The sequence below is a fragment of the Lagopus muta genome, chromosome 16, assembly GCF_023343835.1.
Source record: "Lagopus muta isolate bLagMut1 chromosome 16, bLagMut1 primary, whole genome shotgun sequence".
In the NCBI taxonomy this organism is placed as follows: Eukaryota; Metazoa; Chordata; class Aves; order Galliformes; family Phasianidae; genus Lagopus; species Lagopus muta.
The window spans coordinates 7,254,921-7,269,972 of record NC_064448.1 but is presented as its reverse complement, the minus strand read 5'-3'; the positions used below and the strand labels follow the sequence as shown (position 1 = coordinate 7,269,972).

The following is a 15,052-nucleotide window of genomic DNA, read 5'->3' as shown; positions in this document are numbered from 1 at the left end:
TGTAAGCTCTAGAAAGACAAAAAATCACACCCGTGACTAAAATTCACCTCTAATACATGGATGTGCCAAGTCAGAGGTAGACCGAGCTGTATGTATTTTTTAGTCATCGCATTCAGAAAGAGATCTAGTCATTAACAATGCTAATGTAATACTTTAAGATTCTATTTGTAAAGGTAATAAAGATCATGAGGAACTTTATAGATTCATATTTGGACCTGTAAACAACAAAAATCCCCAACCCTATAAAGATACCACATTAACAGCCAAGCAGGATGGATACTTCTGGTTCCTGTGGATCAATTTTAGATTTCTGTGAGCGTGTCAGGGATGTAATGGACACACAACTGCCAGAAGACATGCCTGAATGAAGTCCTTCAGAAGAAGCAGTGCTTTTCTGTACAAAAAATCTCCTCATGTCATAAAGCCATTTAAATCACTCAGGACCAGAAAGTTACAAGGAATTTCATAGTCATAAACAAGACAAAAAAACAGACAATATAACAATCATTGAAATTCAGCACAGTTGGAAAGCAGTTTTTAGTCACCCATGATGCAGAGTGTTACATCAACTGTATCAAGAGCAGAAAGAGATCCCAGCAGAAACAGGCGACTCAACTGAGATTACAGCGTCTCGTGTTTCTATGATTTCCACTAATGACATGTTAGATTGCAAAGCAGACAGGAGGGGAGTACTACAAAGAATATTGTTAACAAGAGCTCCAAGTGAAATCAGTACAAGATAATGCTTTGCTTGCAGGGGTGGGGCTCATGCACATCCTTCTCAGGCACCTGGTGTTACGTATGTACTGGCAGAGACAAGATTAGATTGGATGAATCTCCATCCTGATCCAGTTTGGCAAGTTGTACACGCTTATGCTTCTGTTGCATTTTAGAAAGTAGTGCAGGTTTGGACTTGGTTAATTCCAAGTGAACGAATGATGATTCTTACTGAATCCTTACAGTGAAGCAGGGAATTCACTCAGTTGTTTCGTGGATCTTCTGCACGTGCTGGTAAACATACTAATGCCGATGTTAATGACATTGAAGTTTCAGAAGTTGAAAGCAGGGTGCTGCTGGTCTAGTTGCAATTGCAGTTTTACAAACAGTGGTACATATCACAAGTATAACGTGTGTTAAATCTGTGAACAAATAACATTGACAGCCAGCAACTATTCAGTAAAATGAACTGGAACTTTATCTTTCTGGAGACAGAAACATGTAAGTAACATCTATTTGAAAAGCATACTAAAGAGCCACCATTAAAGCAAACTCACAAGACAAAGTAAGTGAAAACAGTACTGAATTTACACTTCCCAGTTCAGATTTAAAAATAAAGCAAAACCTATTTTTCCGAAGTGCCTGATTTTTTCTGAAGAATCCTGGGACAACACCTCTGGAAGACCCATATAATAGAGCCACCTGTCATCATGTCTGAAGAACAGCATGCTTCTCCATTTCCTGACATAGAAGATATTGCTATCAACAAGAAGTGTTGCAGGGAAGGCAGGCAATCAGTAATAGCAGAGATAATTGCATACACACCTCCAACTTCAGTTACACTGAGTGCATGGAAGAAAACAGTCGTTCAAAACATTGGTGTTATGACTATTTAACACCAAAATATAAGGAACACAAATACTCGTAGGTATACTTTGGAAATATCTATCAACACACTTCAAAGTGCTTGCATAGAAACATGCAAACTGCTGGCTGCTTATAGCAAATAGACAAATGGGTCTCAACTCAGCAGCACATAGCAGGCGGGTTGAAACTAGATGATCATTATGGTCCTTTTCAACCCAGGCCATTCTATGATTCCTGACTATGCAGTTACAACTGCAATATATACAAAACTGGCAGCACCACTTTAGCACCAGCAGTAATACTGGCAGTGCTTGTGCTTGCCTTTACCAAACTCTGAATAAGACAAGAATGGCATCTGTTGGTTTAAACTAACAGATGAAACTGACAGGTCTCAAGAAAAAACAACGCATGAAAATCTGATATTCCACAGAGACAGGCAACTCACATGTAGGAGATCTCAGCACTTCCTCCTGCTGAATGTTTATTTCAGATCTTGGATGTAAAATCTCAGGTGTCTAATTTCAGATTGTAAATTCTCACTAGACAGAATGCCAGTAAAGCACTTCAGTGCTGCCTATTCAAGTCTCTTTAGTATGTCTTTTAGTATCACTCTAAAATTAATGCCTCCTATTTATTTCCATGGAAAATATAACAGATACAAAGAGCACAACAATGTTATTTGATAGAGCAAATCCACAGCTACAAAACCTTACTTTTTCAACACAGTTGAAACCACAATTAAAAATGCATTTTCACCAGCGATGACCAACAGCCTGCATGTTGTGCTCATAATAATCTGCACCAGCAGATGTGAGCCACTGTCACCACTGCTGAAATGCACCACCCACCACCTCACTGTGCTCACTGCCACTGTTTGGTCCCCAAACGTTCAGCAAGCATCAGTGAATGTCAGTAGGTGCAAATGTTTCCGCATGGAGGAATTCAGTTACACCCCATTGCTTCACACACACTTCCATGCCAGACGTCATTCTGTCTAACTGCCCCTCTGCTGCCATCTATCACACAGCAACAAAACGGGACAGAATGTTGGTGGGAAGGTTCAGTCTGTACTACCATACAACTGATTCTGACATTGTGGGTCAGCAAAATAGGACGCATTACTTTCGGAGCAACCCTCATACGTTGAACCTTTCAACAGATTTCCTTTCTAGCGCCTCTTTGATGTAATGAAAGACACAAAGGGACAATAAGTAGCCCTCTTCTCACAGTTTACAAAGTGTTCATCAGTGCATCCTACTTAGCAAATGCTACTTGCAGTTGCTGGTTTGACCAAGAGATGGTACTATCCGTACACACAGCCACTGCAGTGTGGTGAGGAAACGACCTGCTTACATCTCTGAACCAAGAGATTTTAGAAGTGGTTTAGATAAACTAAACACATATACTGCAAAAGTGCATTTAAAAAATACTGATCAGTGAAGAAAGTCTGAGCCTGATCAATGGTTTAAAACTTACACACACTTAAAGAGCATGGATCAGTAACTACATACTGATTACAGCTCTTTATAATAAAAAGTTCACAACATTAACACTAAAGCCATTTACAGTTGATACAAAAAAAAAGGTGAATAATAATAATAAAAAAATCACATTATTTTCTGGACATCTCCCCACTGCCCACAGAGTCTTCCCTCATTTCTGCAAATCTGGTGACCTCCATGTTTAGTAATAAAAGTCAAAGTAGTCAAAGCTTGTCATAAGTTAGCAACACACCCTTGCTGCAAAGAAGGCTAATGGTATCCTGGACTGCATTAGGCAGAGCACTGCCAGCAGATGGAGGGATCCTTCCACTCTACTCAGCACTAATAAGGCAACATCCTGAGTACTGTGTCTGGTTCTGGGCTCTCCAGTACAAGAGAGACATGAGACTACAGGTACAGTACAACAAAGAGCCACCAAACAACGAAGGCACAGGAGCAACTCACATATAAGGAAAGGCTTAGAGCTCTGGGGCTTCTCAGCTCAGAGAACAGAGGGTTCAACGTATACAGACGCCTCAAGCAAGCACATAAAGAAGACTGAGCCAGATTATTTTCAGTGGTATCTACTGACTGAACGAGAGGGAATGGGCACAAACCAAAAGAAAGGAGGTTCTGTCTGAACATCTGAAAATGCTTTTACTGTGAGGGTAGCTGAGCTATGAAAAAAGTTGCCCAAATAAGTTGCGGAACCTCTCACTTCAGAGATATCCAAAAGTCATCTGGACACAGACCTGGACAGCTTCTTCAGCCTGGCCCTGCTTCAAATGGGAGGGTTGGACAAGATGACCTCCAGAGGTCCCTTCCAACAACAATCAGTCTGGAATTCTGTGAATCTACATCTATATGTTATGTAGATATATATGTATATATAAATGAATCACTATATTTACAGCACAGCCTCAATTATTTATTACTGTATATAATGATATACGTGCACAATATATTATATTGTATTTAATATACATAGAATTAAGGTTATGCTGCAAGTAAGAGATTTCATATTTACTTGCTTAAATGCATCAGATAAGCTGCTGTAAAGTTTAATACTCAAATAATAAGAAAATTGGCAAGCTCACTGGACTATATTTAGCACCAGCTATTGAGTATAAATCCAAATCTCATTCTGGAATGATTACAGCTACTTCTAAATGCATCACTGCATTTGTAAGAGTTGGGTCCCTTTCTCTCACTGTACATGCCTACACTAATCTCTGCTTGCTATTTTATGTTCTTGTCATTCAGTATCTACATTTTTCTTTACAACTTCCCCAAAGCTGCCACCTTCATCTGTATTACTTAGAATAACTAAGCACGCTTTGCCACCTTTTTCCTGGTTTTCCCTAAATTATTCATGAACTTGTAGAAGATCATGGACTTCTGCAAACTACTGGCGACTCGTTCCTCTGTGAAAAGTTTATTATTGCTGTCTTATTTTCTGTCTTTTGACCAATTATTTATCAATACAGTGACCTCCCTTCCTTCCATCTTACAGCAACTTTAAGAATGATCATGTATTTAGTCCAAGCCCTCCGTGTGATGTTTTTGAATAATCTGCATCACGCTGCAGAAATTCTACTTCTCACTGTTTTTGCTTTTAGCAAGTTTCCTCATTTAATTGGCTTCACATTTTTAAACTAGGCACAAGTGCACTGGCCATACTGACTTTCTGTTTACTCACTAAAGGGTTTAGGATCTAAGTACCTTACAGTCACTGGTAGAGAGCAGCTCTTCTTCAAGGCTAACTCATAAAAGTGCATTCTGTTCATAGTTTAGGGCCGAGCTAAAATTTGCATTTCCTATTCTGGGGTCTGTAACATACAGTTCTTTGAAGAAGAGGTTTTTAAAGGTTTCACATCAACTGTGGAATTTAACTTTGTCCATACCACAGAAAAGTCGCCCTTTCAGTTCTAACATGGCCTGACAGATAAGAGCCCTCAACTTCTGCACAGCAGGCCAGCAAGATAAGCTGAAGGAGAAGGGACAACATTACGACACACCCTTTATAAAGAAACTAAGCAAACAACTTCGCAAGTAGATTATTTTTAAAGAAAGCTGAAGGAAGGAGACATCACCCACCAGCTCAAGTGGAGCTGAAGACTGTCACCATACAAGAGAAGGAGCCATGGGCCAAGGTAAGTGATAACCAGCTCTGCTAGACCAAAGCAATAATGTTTGTCAGGAAAAAAAAAAAGCCCCTGACTCAAGACAGTGTTCATTAGGCCAGAAGAGACAAGATGAGCTTCCTACAGGCCAGAAGCCAAGAAAGTAGTACAAAGTCTGAGGGAGTTAGCCTTAATGTAGGGGTGGGAGAGGTTGAGGTAAACCAAACTACAGAGTTGAAGCAGAGAAATGACTGTTTTAGCTACTTGAGGAAGGAGAGGGTCCTGGGCAACTCTAAAGAAAGCTAAAATAAGATCTGTGAAAAGTCACAGGAAGTAAAGCAACTCAGATTTCCAGACTGCATATGAATTACCAGTCTACAAGACAGCCAGACCAGACATTTTCAGCATACAGAAAAAAAAATACACAAGGTTTGTTTGAGCTGGCTCTGTAAAATTTAACTGGTGCACAGCTGTGAACTGGAACAGCCATAAAGGGACTCGAAAGCCAGACCAGAAGTAGTAACTGCCAACAGTACAGTAGGACTTCCACACCAACACAGAAAGGACAACAACAGTGTGAAAAGGTGTCAAGGACAAGGCAAGTCAGCCAGCAGGAGAAAGCAAACCAATGAAAACTGAAAATGGAAGTAGTTGGCACTTTAGAACCAGAGCAGTAGCTTTGGATAGAAAGGGGATGATCTGTGGATTACTGGCTTTTTTTTTTGTTGTTTTTTTTTTTTAAACTGGAACAAAGAGTAACTTTGATCAGAATGGGGAGGTAGGTAACAGGAAATGTCACGTAAAGGACAGCAGTTGCAACTCACAGGTTTAAGGATCTCAGTGATGAACGGGGAACTGAAGGTAGTGAGTTCAGGATGATCCCAAGGCTAGGAGAAACCATGATGATATCTGCTTCTCGGCAAAAAGTTTGGAAAGATTAAAAACACCATCAAAACCAGAAGAAAAGTGCAAGTACACGATCACACTAAGGGCACTGAGCACTAAGTTATTTGAGATCAGGGAGCCTGCAATTTTGAACAGCTTTTTTTTTTTCCCCTCCTCTGACACTGGACAGAGACATGTGCAAGGTGAATGATGCAAGTGTAAAAGACAGGAGGAGGTGCTTTTCTGTCTCCTGTGTGTGAAGTTTAGGTGTGAAGTTACTAACCAGTGTGGTGCAAGGAAGGATTAATCAGTGTTTTATTTGCTGTCATCCAGCATACTTTCAGGACCACACTGCCACACCAGACCTGTGCCAGCGGCTACAGGTTGATTTTGCACACCAAACATAACTAGAAGTAACTCTAGTTAATAGACATAACTAGAAGTATACAACAGGTGACACCCTGCCTCGTGCACAACTTCAATCATGAATACCACGAGGAGTGGAGCTGCTTTGAGTTCAATTAGTGCCCTTGAGTGGACACTGCGAGCTTCCAATTGCAGTCACAGTGAATGCTCAGGTATGTTCCACATCCATTGCTGGGCAGAAAGAGCTTTGCAAAGCCATTTTGTTCACTTCACATTGCTAAGGTATAAGCAAAAGCTGCTTGTTAGCCACCTGAGACAGGACAACGCCAGCTCACAGTGAAGGTCCTGACAGTTACTGGTCAGGAACTTTCACAGGCAGGGGCACCATTTGAGTGGAGAAACAAATAGGTGCTTTAGGATGAGGCCCAGGGCCAGAGTGTAAGCAGCTCACTATCTCAACCTCATTTTATCTTCCCTCATGCAACAGGTCTAAGCGTGAAAAAATGTGATCTTAAGATCATAATGAACAACAATAACCACCACACAGAAGAAATCAGCACTGAAAGGCTTATGGTGAGGCGGGGGCAGCCTTTCATTATCACAGTGAGCTTCTCATCTCCAATACACAGTTACCTGAAGCAGCTGAAAACGACCTTCCTCTCTGTACAGACAGGTAACATTACCAAACCTTTTAGAGCTCTTGTCCAATAGCCACATGAAGAACAGTATTGGTAGGCATATCCAGAGCTGGACAGGTTTAGAAGTCAGGCACACAGTTTATCTAAACCAGAGTAGAGCCTCCTGCTGTTGGAACTGCAAGATCAGAGCTAAACCTTTTTCCAGAAAAGATGCTGCAGCACAGTAACCAATGCAAGTTCACTGCTCTATGATTTGCAAATACATACTCTTACTTGTGGCTTTTGGGTTAGGAATGTTTAAACTAACCCTGTTTCAGATGTTTTCTGTTCCAGGCTGTTTTCCAGTGACAACCCCAAGAAGAGCAGGACTATTCAGTCCCAGCTTGCTCTACATGCTCTGTATCTGGTCACGTGGCTGTGACTTCTGTCACAAGACACAGTATCCCAGAAGCTACATTCTATTTCTGGTTTCTATACTGTATGAAATACACATTCCACTTTCAAACAAGGTGGACTTAGTCCACTGCTAACCTCAAAAAGATATATAACCTTTTAAGATAGAAGCATTAAGGTAAGCACTAAGCTAAAGGGTTAAGACTCTCCTACATGGAAAGAGAGCTATGGCTCCAGACTTTGACATGGTAGCAAAAACCTGCAGTGGATGGGTTGCAATACATGTCTGGAAAATGTATCTCTTTTGCTGCAGGACCACAGCACTCTAAAGCACATAAAACCCAGGTTAAGTTTCCCATCTCCAGCCTGGGAGACCAGAAGCAGTGGAGCGCAAAACTAGAAGAACAGGACCCATATTGCTGGACCATCTCTGTGAACACACCTGCCAATGCTCCCATTGGCCAGTATGATCTGTTTTTACATGCCTCCAAGGCTCACTGTCTCCTGGGAAAATTCATCCTTCTCTTTAACCCTTGGTGTCGAGGTAAGTAGTCTAAAACAAAAAGGCAGACTGGGATCAGTCACTTCAAAAAAACAGCTTTGAGGTCTGTCACTGTGTCACCAGAGAGGATGAGGAGGATTCTACCCAGTAATTCCATCTGCTTCTGCCCTGTGCTTCAAGCAGTGCTAGCTGTACAAGACCCTGACATGGCTTTCCTCAGCACTCCTGCCCTGTTCCTTGAACACTGCTGTCAGAACCAGACTTCCTTAGAAATAGGAAAGTCAACAGACACCAAAGTAAAGGAGCTACTTAGTGCAACAGCCTACTTCTGTGAGATCTTTTCCTCCACTCAAAGAGAAGTTGCAGTGAAATTCTTCTCTGCTCTATTTTGCCAGGACAGTATGCCACAGACCACATAAGTTTAATATAGTCTGCTGATGGAGGGGTGTCTGAAACCATCTGAATGCTTCCCTCCTGATGTTTTTTTCCTCTAAACTAGATGATGAAGTGTTTTTGCCTAATGAGGCGCAGCGGCAGGAGTACATTTTAAACCAAGATGGTGTCATCTACTGGGGGACTGAAAATGAAATCCTGGCACAGCCCTGGGACTTCGGACAGGTAAGACGTGAAATGTCTGTGCCTTCTTACAACCAGTAGAGGAAAGATGCCTATTTCCTGCATGTACAGAATGCTATTCATTTCCAGGACTTTGGGGCTTTGAAGAAAGTACTTGCTACCAGTACTCACTGTTTTTCTTAGGAATGTACAGAACAGCCCGTCTGAAGCCTGTATGAAGTCACATAACCCAATTTACATAATTATAGCTGATTTCCTGGCCTGTTCTCTATGAATAAAAACCCTGAATTTCCCTCAGTCAGGAGATGCAGTATGATACTAATGCAGTTCCCATCTTATTTCAATAAAGTTGCACAGCTCCTTCTCCTTCAAATCTCTGCCCAGAGTTCTCCTCCACACCCCACTTACAGAAGACTATTACAAGGGAGCAAGCATCTGCAGCTACAACCCCTTGCAGGGATTTCAGAAAATAAAATGTTCAGGCCACAATTCCTGAGCTGCTGTTCTTATTGCAGTTTGATGTGGACATTGTGGACATCTGCTTCAGGCTGCTGGACATTGGTGAAGGCTACCAACAAGACAAGGATCAGACCCAGCGCAAGAACCCCATTTACATCTGCCGCACGGTTGCTGCCATGGTAAGGAGAGAAGCCAGCAGCTCAGACCCCAGCAGGTTAGAATTGAACACAGACAGGAAACTAGTACAATCTCACTTCTTGTTTTTGGAAAACTACTTACCAGGGCTTGCCCAGGCTGTTACAAGCAACATCTCCTACCTATTTCCAGCATTTCCTGATATTCCTGCAGTAGGCAACCAGTGCTGCAGAGTTTCTTAGTAGCAATAGCACACTTACTAGGTAACTCCCAGAGGAGACCTGCACATCATCTCCTGCCCAGCTGTGACCTTCATGCTTTTCACAAAAAATTGTTACAGTTTCAGCTGCCTTGAAGCTTCATCAAACAGGATACAGTTTACCTACTATGGAGATTTAATTCCTTAATACACCTTTGTCTCCTCCTCCCCGAAGATGAACTGCAATCTGTCTAGAAGAATCCTGACAGACTCTGGGACCAGAGAATGCTATGATGGGACATCCCCTTCCAAGTGGCTGGGCAGCAGCTCCATTCTCCAGCAGTGGGTTACACTGCAGTGCCAACCTGTTCGCTATGGGCAGTGCTGGGTGTTTGCTGCAGTCATGTGCTCAGGTACAGTTCTCATTTAAAGACTTGCATGTTGATCAAGCCCATACTTGGTTTGGAAATCTTCTAGAATATACCTGGAATCTTTGTTAAGCCAGGAATCCAATAACATAACCTTTTATCTCTAGGTTTGAGGCAGATCCTCACAGTTTCCTCATCAACATTCAGCACTGCCAGCTTTAGGCTAAAAGAGTGTCAGTACACACCATTCACTGAATGCACCTATGTTAACTTACTTCCTGAAGGAACAGTGCCTCTTGCCATTTCCTGAGACTAGGCCCACCACCACTCCAATAAGTTTCATACCAAAAAAGGCTCTACATATAACAGCAGGGACACTTTAGGGCAGGATGCATTACTGATTCACAGCTCTTTCTTTCACAGTTCTGAGATGCCTGGGAATTCCCACTAGGGTTGTCACAGGCTTCACATGGGCTCACAACACTAACAGCAACCCTAATGTGAACGAGTATTATGATGAAGATGGGACGCTGCTTACACCTGACAAGAGTGCCCGTGTCTGGTAAGGAAACAAGGCAGGGCCCAAGGAACAGTTGGAGACAATATCTAGGTCTAGGATGTGACAGAGGGAAAAAGGAGAACAGCTGCAGGGAGGTTTATAAGATGTAGAACAGCTAAGATCCAGTCTACATGACTTGTTCTTGAGAAATTCCAGCAACCAAAAATTTTTTCCCACCAAGGACAGCCCATCCCACCTGGAGAACCTCCATTACATCAAAAACTGTGGTCACTGCTGCTCCCATGTGCTGGGCTCTTCTAAAGAAGTATTAATTAACTGTGCTTTGGCTATAAGTGTCCTGTACCACAGGGCTCAGTGCCTTGTTATAAACATGCTGTGCCTCTCACAGGACTTTCCATGTTTGGAACGAATGCTGGATGGCTCGAACAGACTTGTTACCAGAGTACAGCGGATGGCAGGCACTGGATGCCACCTGCCAGAAGAAAAGCAAAGGTAAAGTATTAAAGAGAGAGATGGAGAAAAAGGGAGCAAATAAAGCAGTGGGATCCCTCCCTCAGCTTCCACTGAGGGGATGCATTAAGGGAAGGAGGCACTCTGAGGGTTGTATGCACTAAATCATCATTGACCGGTTTGGTTTGTGAGCTTGTAGAGCTCTAAAAGGATCCATCGAAGCACAACACTTAACATACCACTCCCTATAGTGTATAAGTTTACACTAAGCATGGGCCTAGTTGGCAAAGCATCTGATACTTAACTGGGCTATGTTTTCTCTTCAGGCCCTTCATTTTGTGGGCCAGCTCCTGTTCAGGCCATCAAGGAAGGGGACATGGAAGTGGATTATGATGTCTGCTACTTCTTTGCTGCCATGAATGCCAAGTGCAAGGTCTGGATACACAAGGCAGACGACATCCTCAAGCCAGCTTTCATCTGCACAAAGTATACTGGCAACAACATCAGCACCAAGAGTGTGGGCAGTGAACGCTGTGAGGATATCACACACAACTACAAATATCCTGAAGGTATGAGGTGGACAAACGTTTGAGCACATTCCCTGACCATGTTCCAAGTGAAGGGTAAATGACTACAGCGCAGAGCCATACCAGAACAGCAGGGACATCCACTTCTCACTACCTCCCCTTCCTGAATGGGGCAACAACATCTGACTTTGGCTGTGTACAGAACCAAAGTACGGGTCATATTTCAGTTTCGTCCTGCTTAATTACCAGCTCGCTAGGACAGGCTCTCCTGTCTGAAAAAATCTCCTTTCCTGACTTCTGTTACCTGCACATTAATTTGCCATTACCCTTATATCACATTTCATACTCCAGCTTTCTGTACTCCTAGACATTGTCTAAATCCGTCCCTCAAATAGCAGCTCTTCAGAATCTATTACTGTGTTCTATTTACCTGACACAGCCCCACCATCTCATCTTTTTCTATGGCATGCTGCCTCCTGGTTGCAGTCCATCGCAAGACAACACAGTACCACTCCATAGCTACAGTTACAAAGAGAAAATCTTTTCTTACTCTGACATTTATTAGCACCAAAGTGCTCAAAAACTATGAGAAGTCTTTTCAGACACAACCAATCTCCTCGCAGCTGAAATTCTTGGTCCACTTCAACCAAAGCACGAGGTATTTCTCTGCTATGAGCAACAGTTGTCTCCAATACAGTTAGGATAATTCCACTCTTTCTACATGCAGTGCTTTACAACTACTAAACAAGAAAGAATATTAAAATGTGCTTTTCTTTTTGGCGACAGGCTCTCTTCAAGAAAAAAAAGTACTTGTCAAAGCCTACAGAAAGATAAAGACACTTCAGGCAATCAGCAGCAGGAGAGAGATTATCTCTGTTCCTCCTGCCCATGAAGAGCTTTTTATCCACCTCCAGTCCAAGAGTTCTCCAATACTGGGACAAGATATTCCACTTTCCATTGAAATGTTTAACTATAGTGGTAGAGAAAAGGCTACACACCTGGTACTTGGAATCCAGTCTCTACATTATAATGGTGTTCCCATTATGCAACTTTGGAAGGAAAAATTTAATTTTATCATCAGAAACAATGAAGGTAAGGGCTCTGCTAAGGCTGAATTAGTGCATCCAATCCTCTCACTTCAGAATAATGCACTTAGCTATAAGTAAGAAATATTGGATGGAAAGCCAAATGTAGGCAATCCAAACAAATCACCTTTGTAGGGAAAGAGGAAAATAACTGCAGCATGTTAGGTGGATCATTTTCACTTGGGCTTTTAAATGCAGTTTTCAGTACATTGTTGGGTGGTGCAGGCTAAGAACATAACATCAGTTGCACTGTTATCTGTATTTCACCACTCTATATTCCAGTTAAAACCCTGCAAGTCTTTGTGCCTTACTCACGGTATGGAAAAGAGCTGGGAGAGAACCGTCTGCTCAGGCTGACTGCCACGCTGAGAGATGAGGACTCCTTCTACATATACTTTGCACAAGAAGAGATTAGCATCTGTGACCCGCCTCTGACTATTGAGGTTAGATTGGTCTGTCATTCTGTTATTGCAGTGGTGAGATAAGAGTTTTTGTAGTTATGAGCAGCAGAAAAATTCTACTACATTGAGTGGCTTTCCTCATACTGTCTTCTTTCAAAGCACTAAAATAAGAGTTTGTGAAAAGTGAGTTGTACTGCACTGTTGTATAGAGTATTTCTCCCATTTTTACCTTGCATATGTGCAAAAATAAATAAATCCAGGTAACCCCTAACATGGTCATGAGTCCACAAGTCAGAAGGAAAAAGCTACAGAAGAACACTGCAGTGGTGAAGAAAGCTGGACTTTGTGTCTTCTGGCAACTGGCAGCTCAGGCTGAGACCTCTGGCAACAAAATTCAATTATCTCTCTTTAATTATAGAAGTTTGTCTTTCCTTCTCTGAGTTTCAGCTCACTGCTTTCTTTCAACAGTTTCCAGAAAATGTGGTACTGTACCAGCCATCCACAGTGAAGGTCAGCCTCTTGAATCCTCTCACTGAACCCCTGGAGAAGTGTGTGATAGTGGTTGGAGGACGAGGGCTCATTTACAGACAAAGGAAGTACAGGTGAGTGCAAACTAAGCAGTTAAACAGAAAAACAAACAACACAAGCCAGAGAAATCCTTGCCCTGGAAAAGCTGTCCATCAGAATAAACAGGCAGCATCATGGTAGGAGGAGATCACTACAGCTGAAAGACCCAGGCATTCCCTTACTTAGGGATAATACATAAGATTTTCACACTGAAAAAGAGAACAGATAACTTTCAACAGGCCTTCCCATTATCTGCTGAAGAACCAAACAAATCTGACTTAAGATACCCAAACGCAAATATGCTTCTCAACTTGAAAAAGCAACATTTCTCTCAAGAAACTGCATTAGGACAAATTACACTTAGATATTTCCATGGGGAACTCAACTCAACCCTGATATTTCCCTCCCAAAGCTGTTTTTATCACAATCCCATTCTGGTGGTTTCAGTCACCGTTTAACTTTTTCTATAGACCCTCCTATTTTATTTTATTTTTGGCATCACAGAATCGTAGAATGGCCTGGGTTGAAAAGGATCAGAATGATCACCTAGTTTCAACCTCTTTGCCACAGGCAGGGTCACCAAGCACCAGACCTGGCTGCCCAGAGCCACATCCAGCCTGGCCTTCAATGCCTCCAAGAATGGGGCATCCACAACCTCTTTGGACAACCTGTTCCAGTGCATCACCACCCTCTGAGTGAAAAACTTCCTCACATTCATGCCTCGCAAATGCATCTCCTATGGCCAGGAACTAGAAATATAAAGAGGTGTACTTTCTATATAATGCCTTCTTACCTTTCAGGCTGGGTTCTGTGCAACCTAACAGCACTCAAGACTTGCATATCTCATTCACACCTACTGAAACAGGGCCAAGAAGACTCACTGCACGCCTTACATGCCTTCAAATCCAGAACCTGAAGAGCTACAAAACTATCAATGTTGCAGCTGCATGACGTCCGATTTAGAACAGCTTCTGCTATCCTGTTTACAAGGGTGGCCATGATCTATGCCCTGACCTTTGGTGAGCACTGATACTAAAAACTTAAATAAAATCATATTTATAATCCCACCTATCACTATATCCACTCTCGGGTCTGGGAAGCTGAACTTTATTGTGAAAAAGATTGGCAATGTGCTCAAGCAGATACCGGGTTTCTGTGTGCATTCCTGCTGAACACACCAGTGCTTAGTCATTCTTTCTCTCCAGCAAAAAAAAACAAAAAACAAAAGACATCCTGTAGAACTTCAAAGTGACAGATGTAGCACTCCTCTAGAGAAATTCTCTTATCTCCTACAGATTTTTGAAGTTGGTAATACAATAGGTATTTTCTACCACTTTCTTAGGGAATAGAAGAGAGGAATAGCATGCACTCATCCTTAAGATTAGACAGAATATAGTACTTTTTCTTTTTAACACTTCCTTTGGCTGACTGCAAGAGAATGGAGATTCTTTTCTTCTGCATATATTCTCTGCCACATGAAAATAGATGCAGCTAACGACACAAATCTAGCAATATTTTATTGTTCTCTGAACCCCACAGTAGCTGTAATGTCTGAGAAACAGAACATATTCACAGCATTAAAATGAAGCACTACACCATCCCAAGAGTCCAAGCAAAACAACATCTTCTGCAACTGCAAAGAGGGATTTTCTGGGCAAGTTTTGCCAGGCAGCAGTAAAGTTCCCTCTTAAAAACACTGTCCTCATAATTCTCCCTGTAGCTGGAGAATGGCCAGATTCACTGGAAGAGCACATATCAGAGCTAGTGGCAGTAACACATGCGGACACAGAAGA

General features: G+C 42.1%; 1 protein-coding gene across 3 annotated transcripts; it reads left to right on the top strand.

The window, feature by feature from the left end:
- Nucleotides 1-33: 33 nt before the first annotated feature.
- On the top strand, nucleotides 34-15,046 carry EPB42 (erythrocyte membrane protein band 4.2). Of its 3 annotated transcripts, XM_048962484.1 has the most exons (13): nucleotides 34-5,218; nucleotides 6,927-7,112; nucleotides 7,784-8,014; nucleotides 8,472-8,590; nucleotides 9,064-9,186; nucleotides 9,577-9,754; nucleotides 10,133-10,271; nucleotides 10,618-10,721; nucleotides 11,006-11,248; nucleotides 11,993-12,298; nucleotides 12,574-12,734; nucleotides 13,161-13,294; nucleotides 14,060-15,046. In XM_048962484.1, the coding sequence occupies exons 1-13, from the start codon at nucleotides 5,209-5,211 to the stop codon at nucleotides 14,208-14,210; spliced, it is 2,085 nt and encodes a 694-aa protein (XP_048818441.1). In that variant the 5' UTR covers nucleotides 34-5,208; the 3' UTR covers nucleotides 14,211-15,046. The 3 variants fall into 3 exon arrangements, with proteins under 3 accessions (XP_048818441.1, XP_048818443.1, XP_048818442.1); XM_048962486.1 differs by lacking the exon at nucleotides 6,927-7,112; XM_048962485.1 differs by lacking the exon at nucleotides 34-5,218 and having other exon boundaries at nucleotides 7,004-7,112; nucleotides 7,395-8,014.
- The last annotated feature ends 6 nt before the right edge of the window (nucleotides 15,047-15,052 follow it).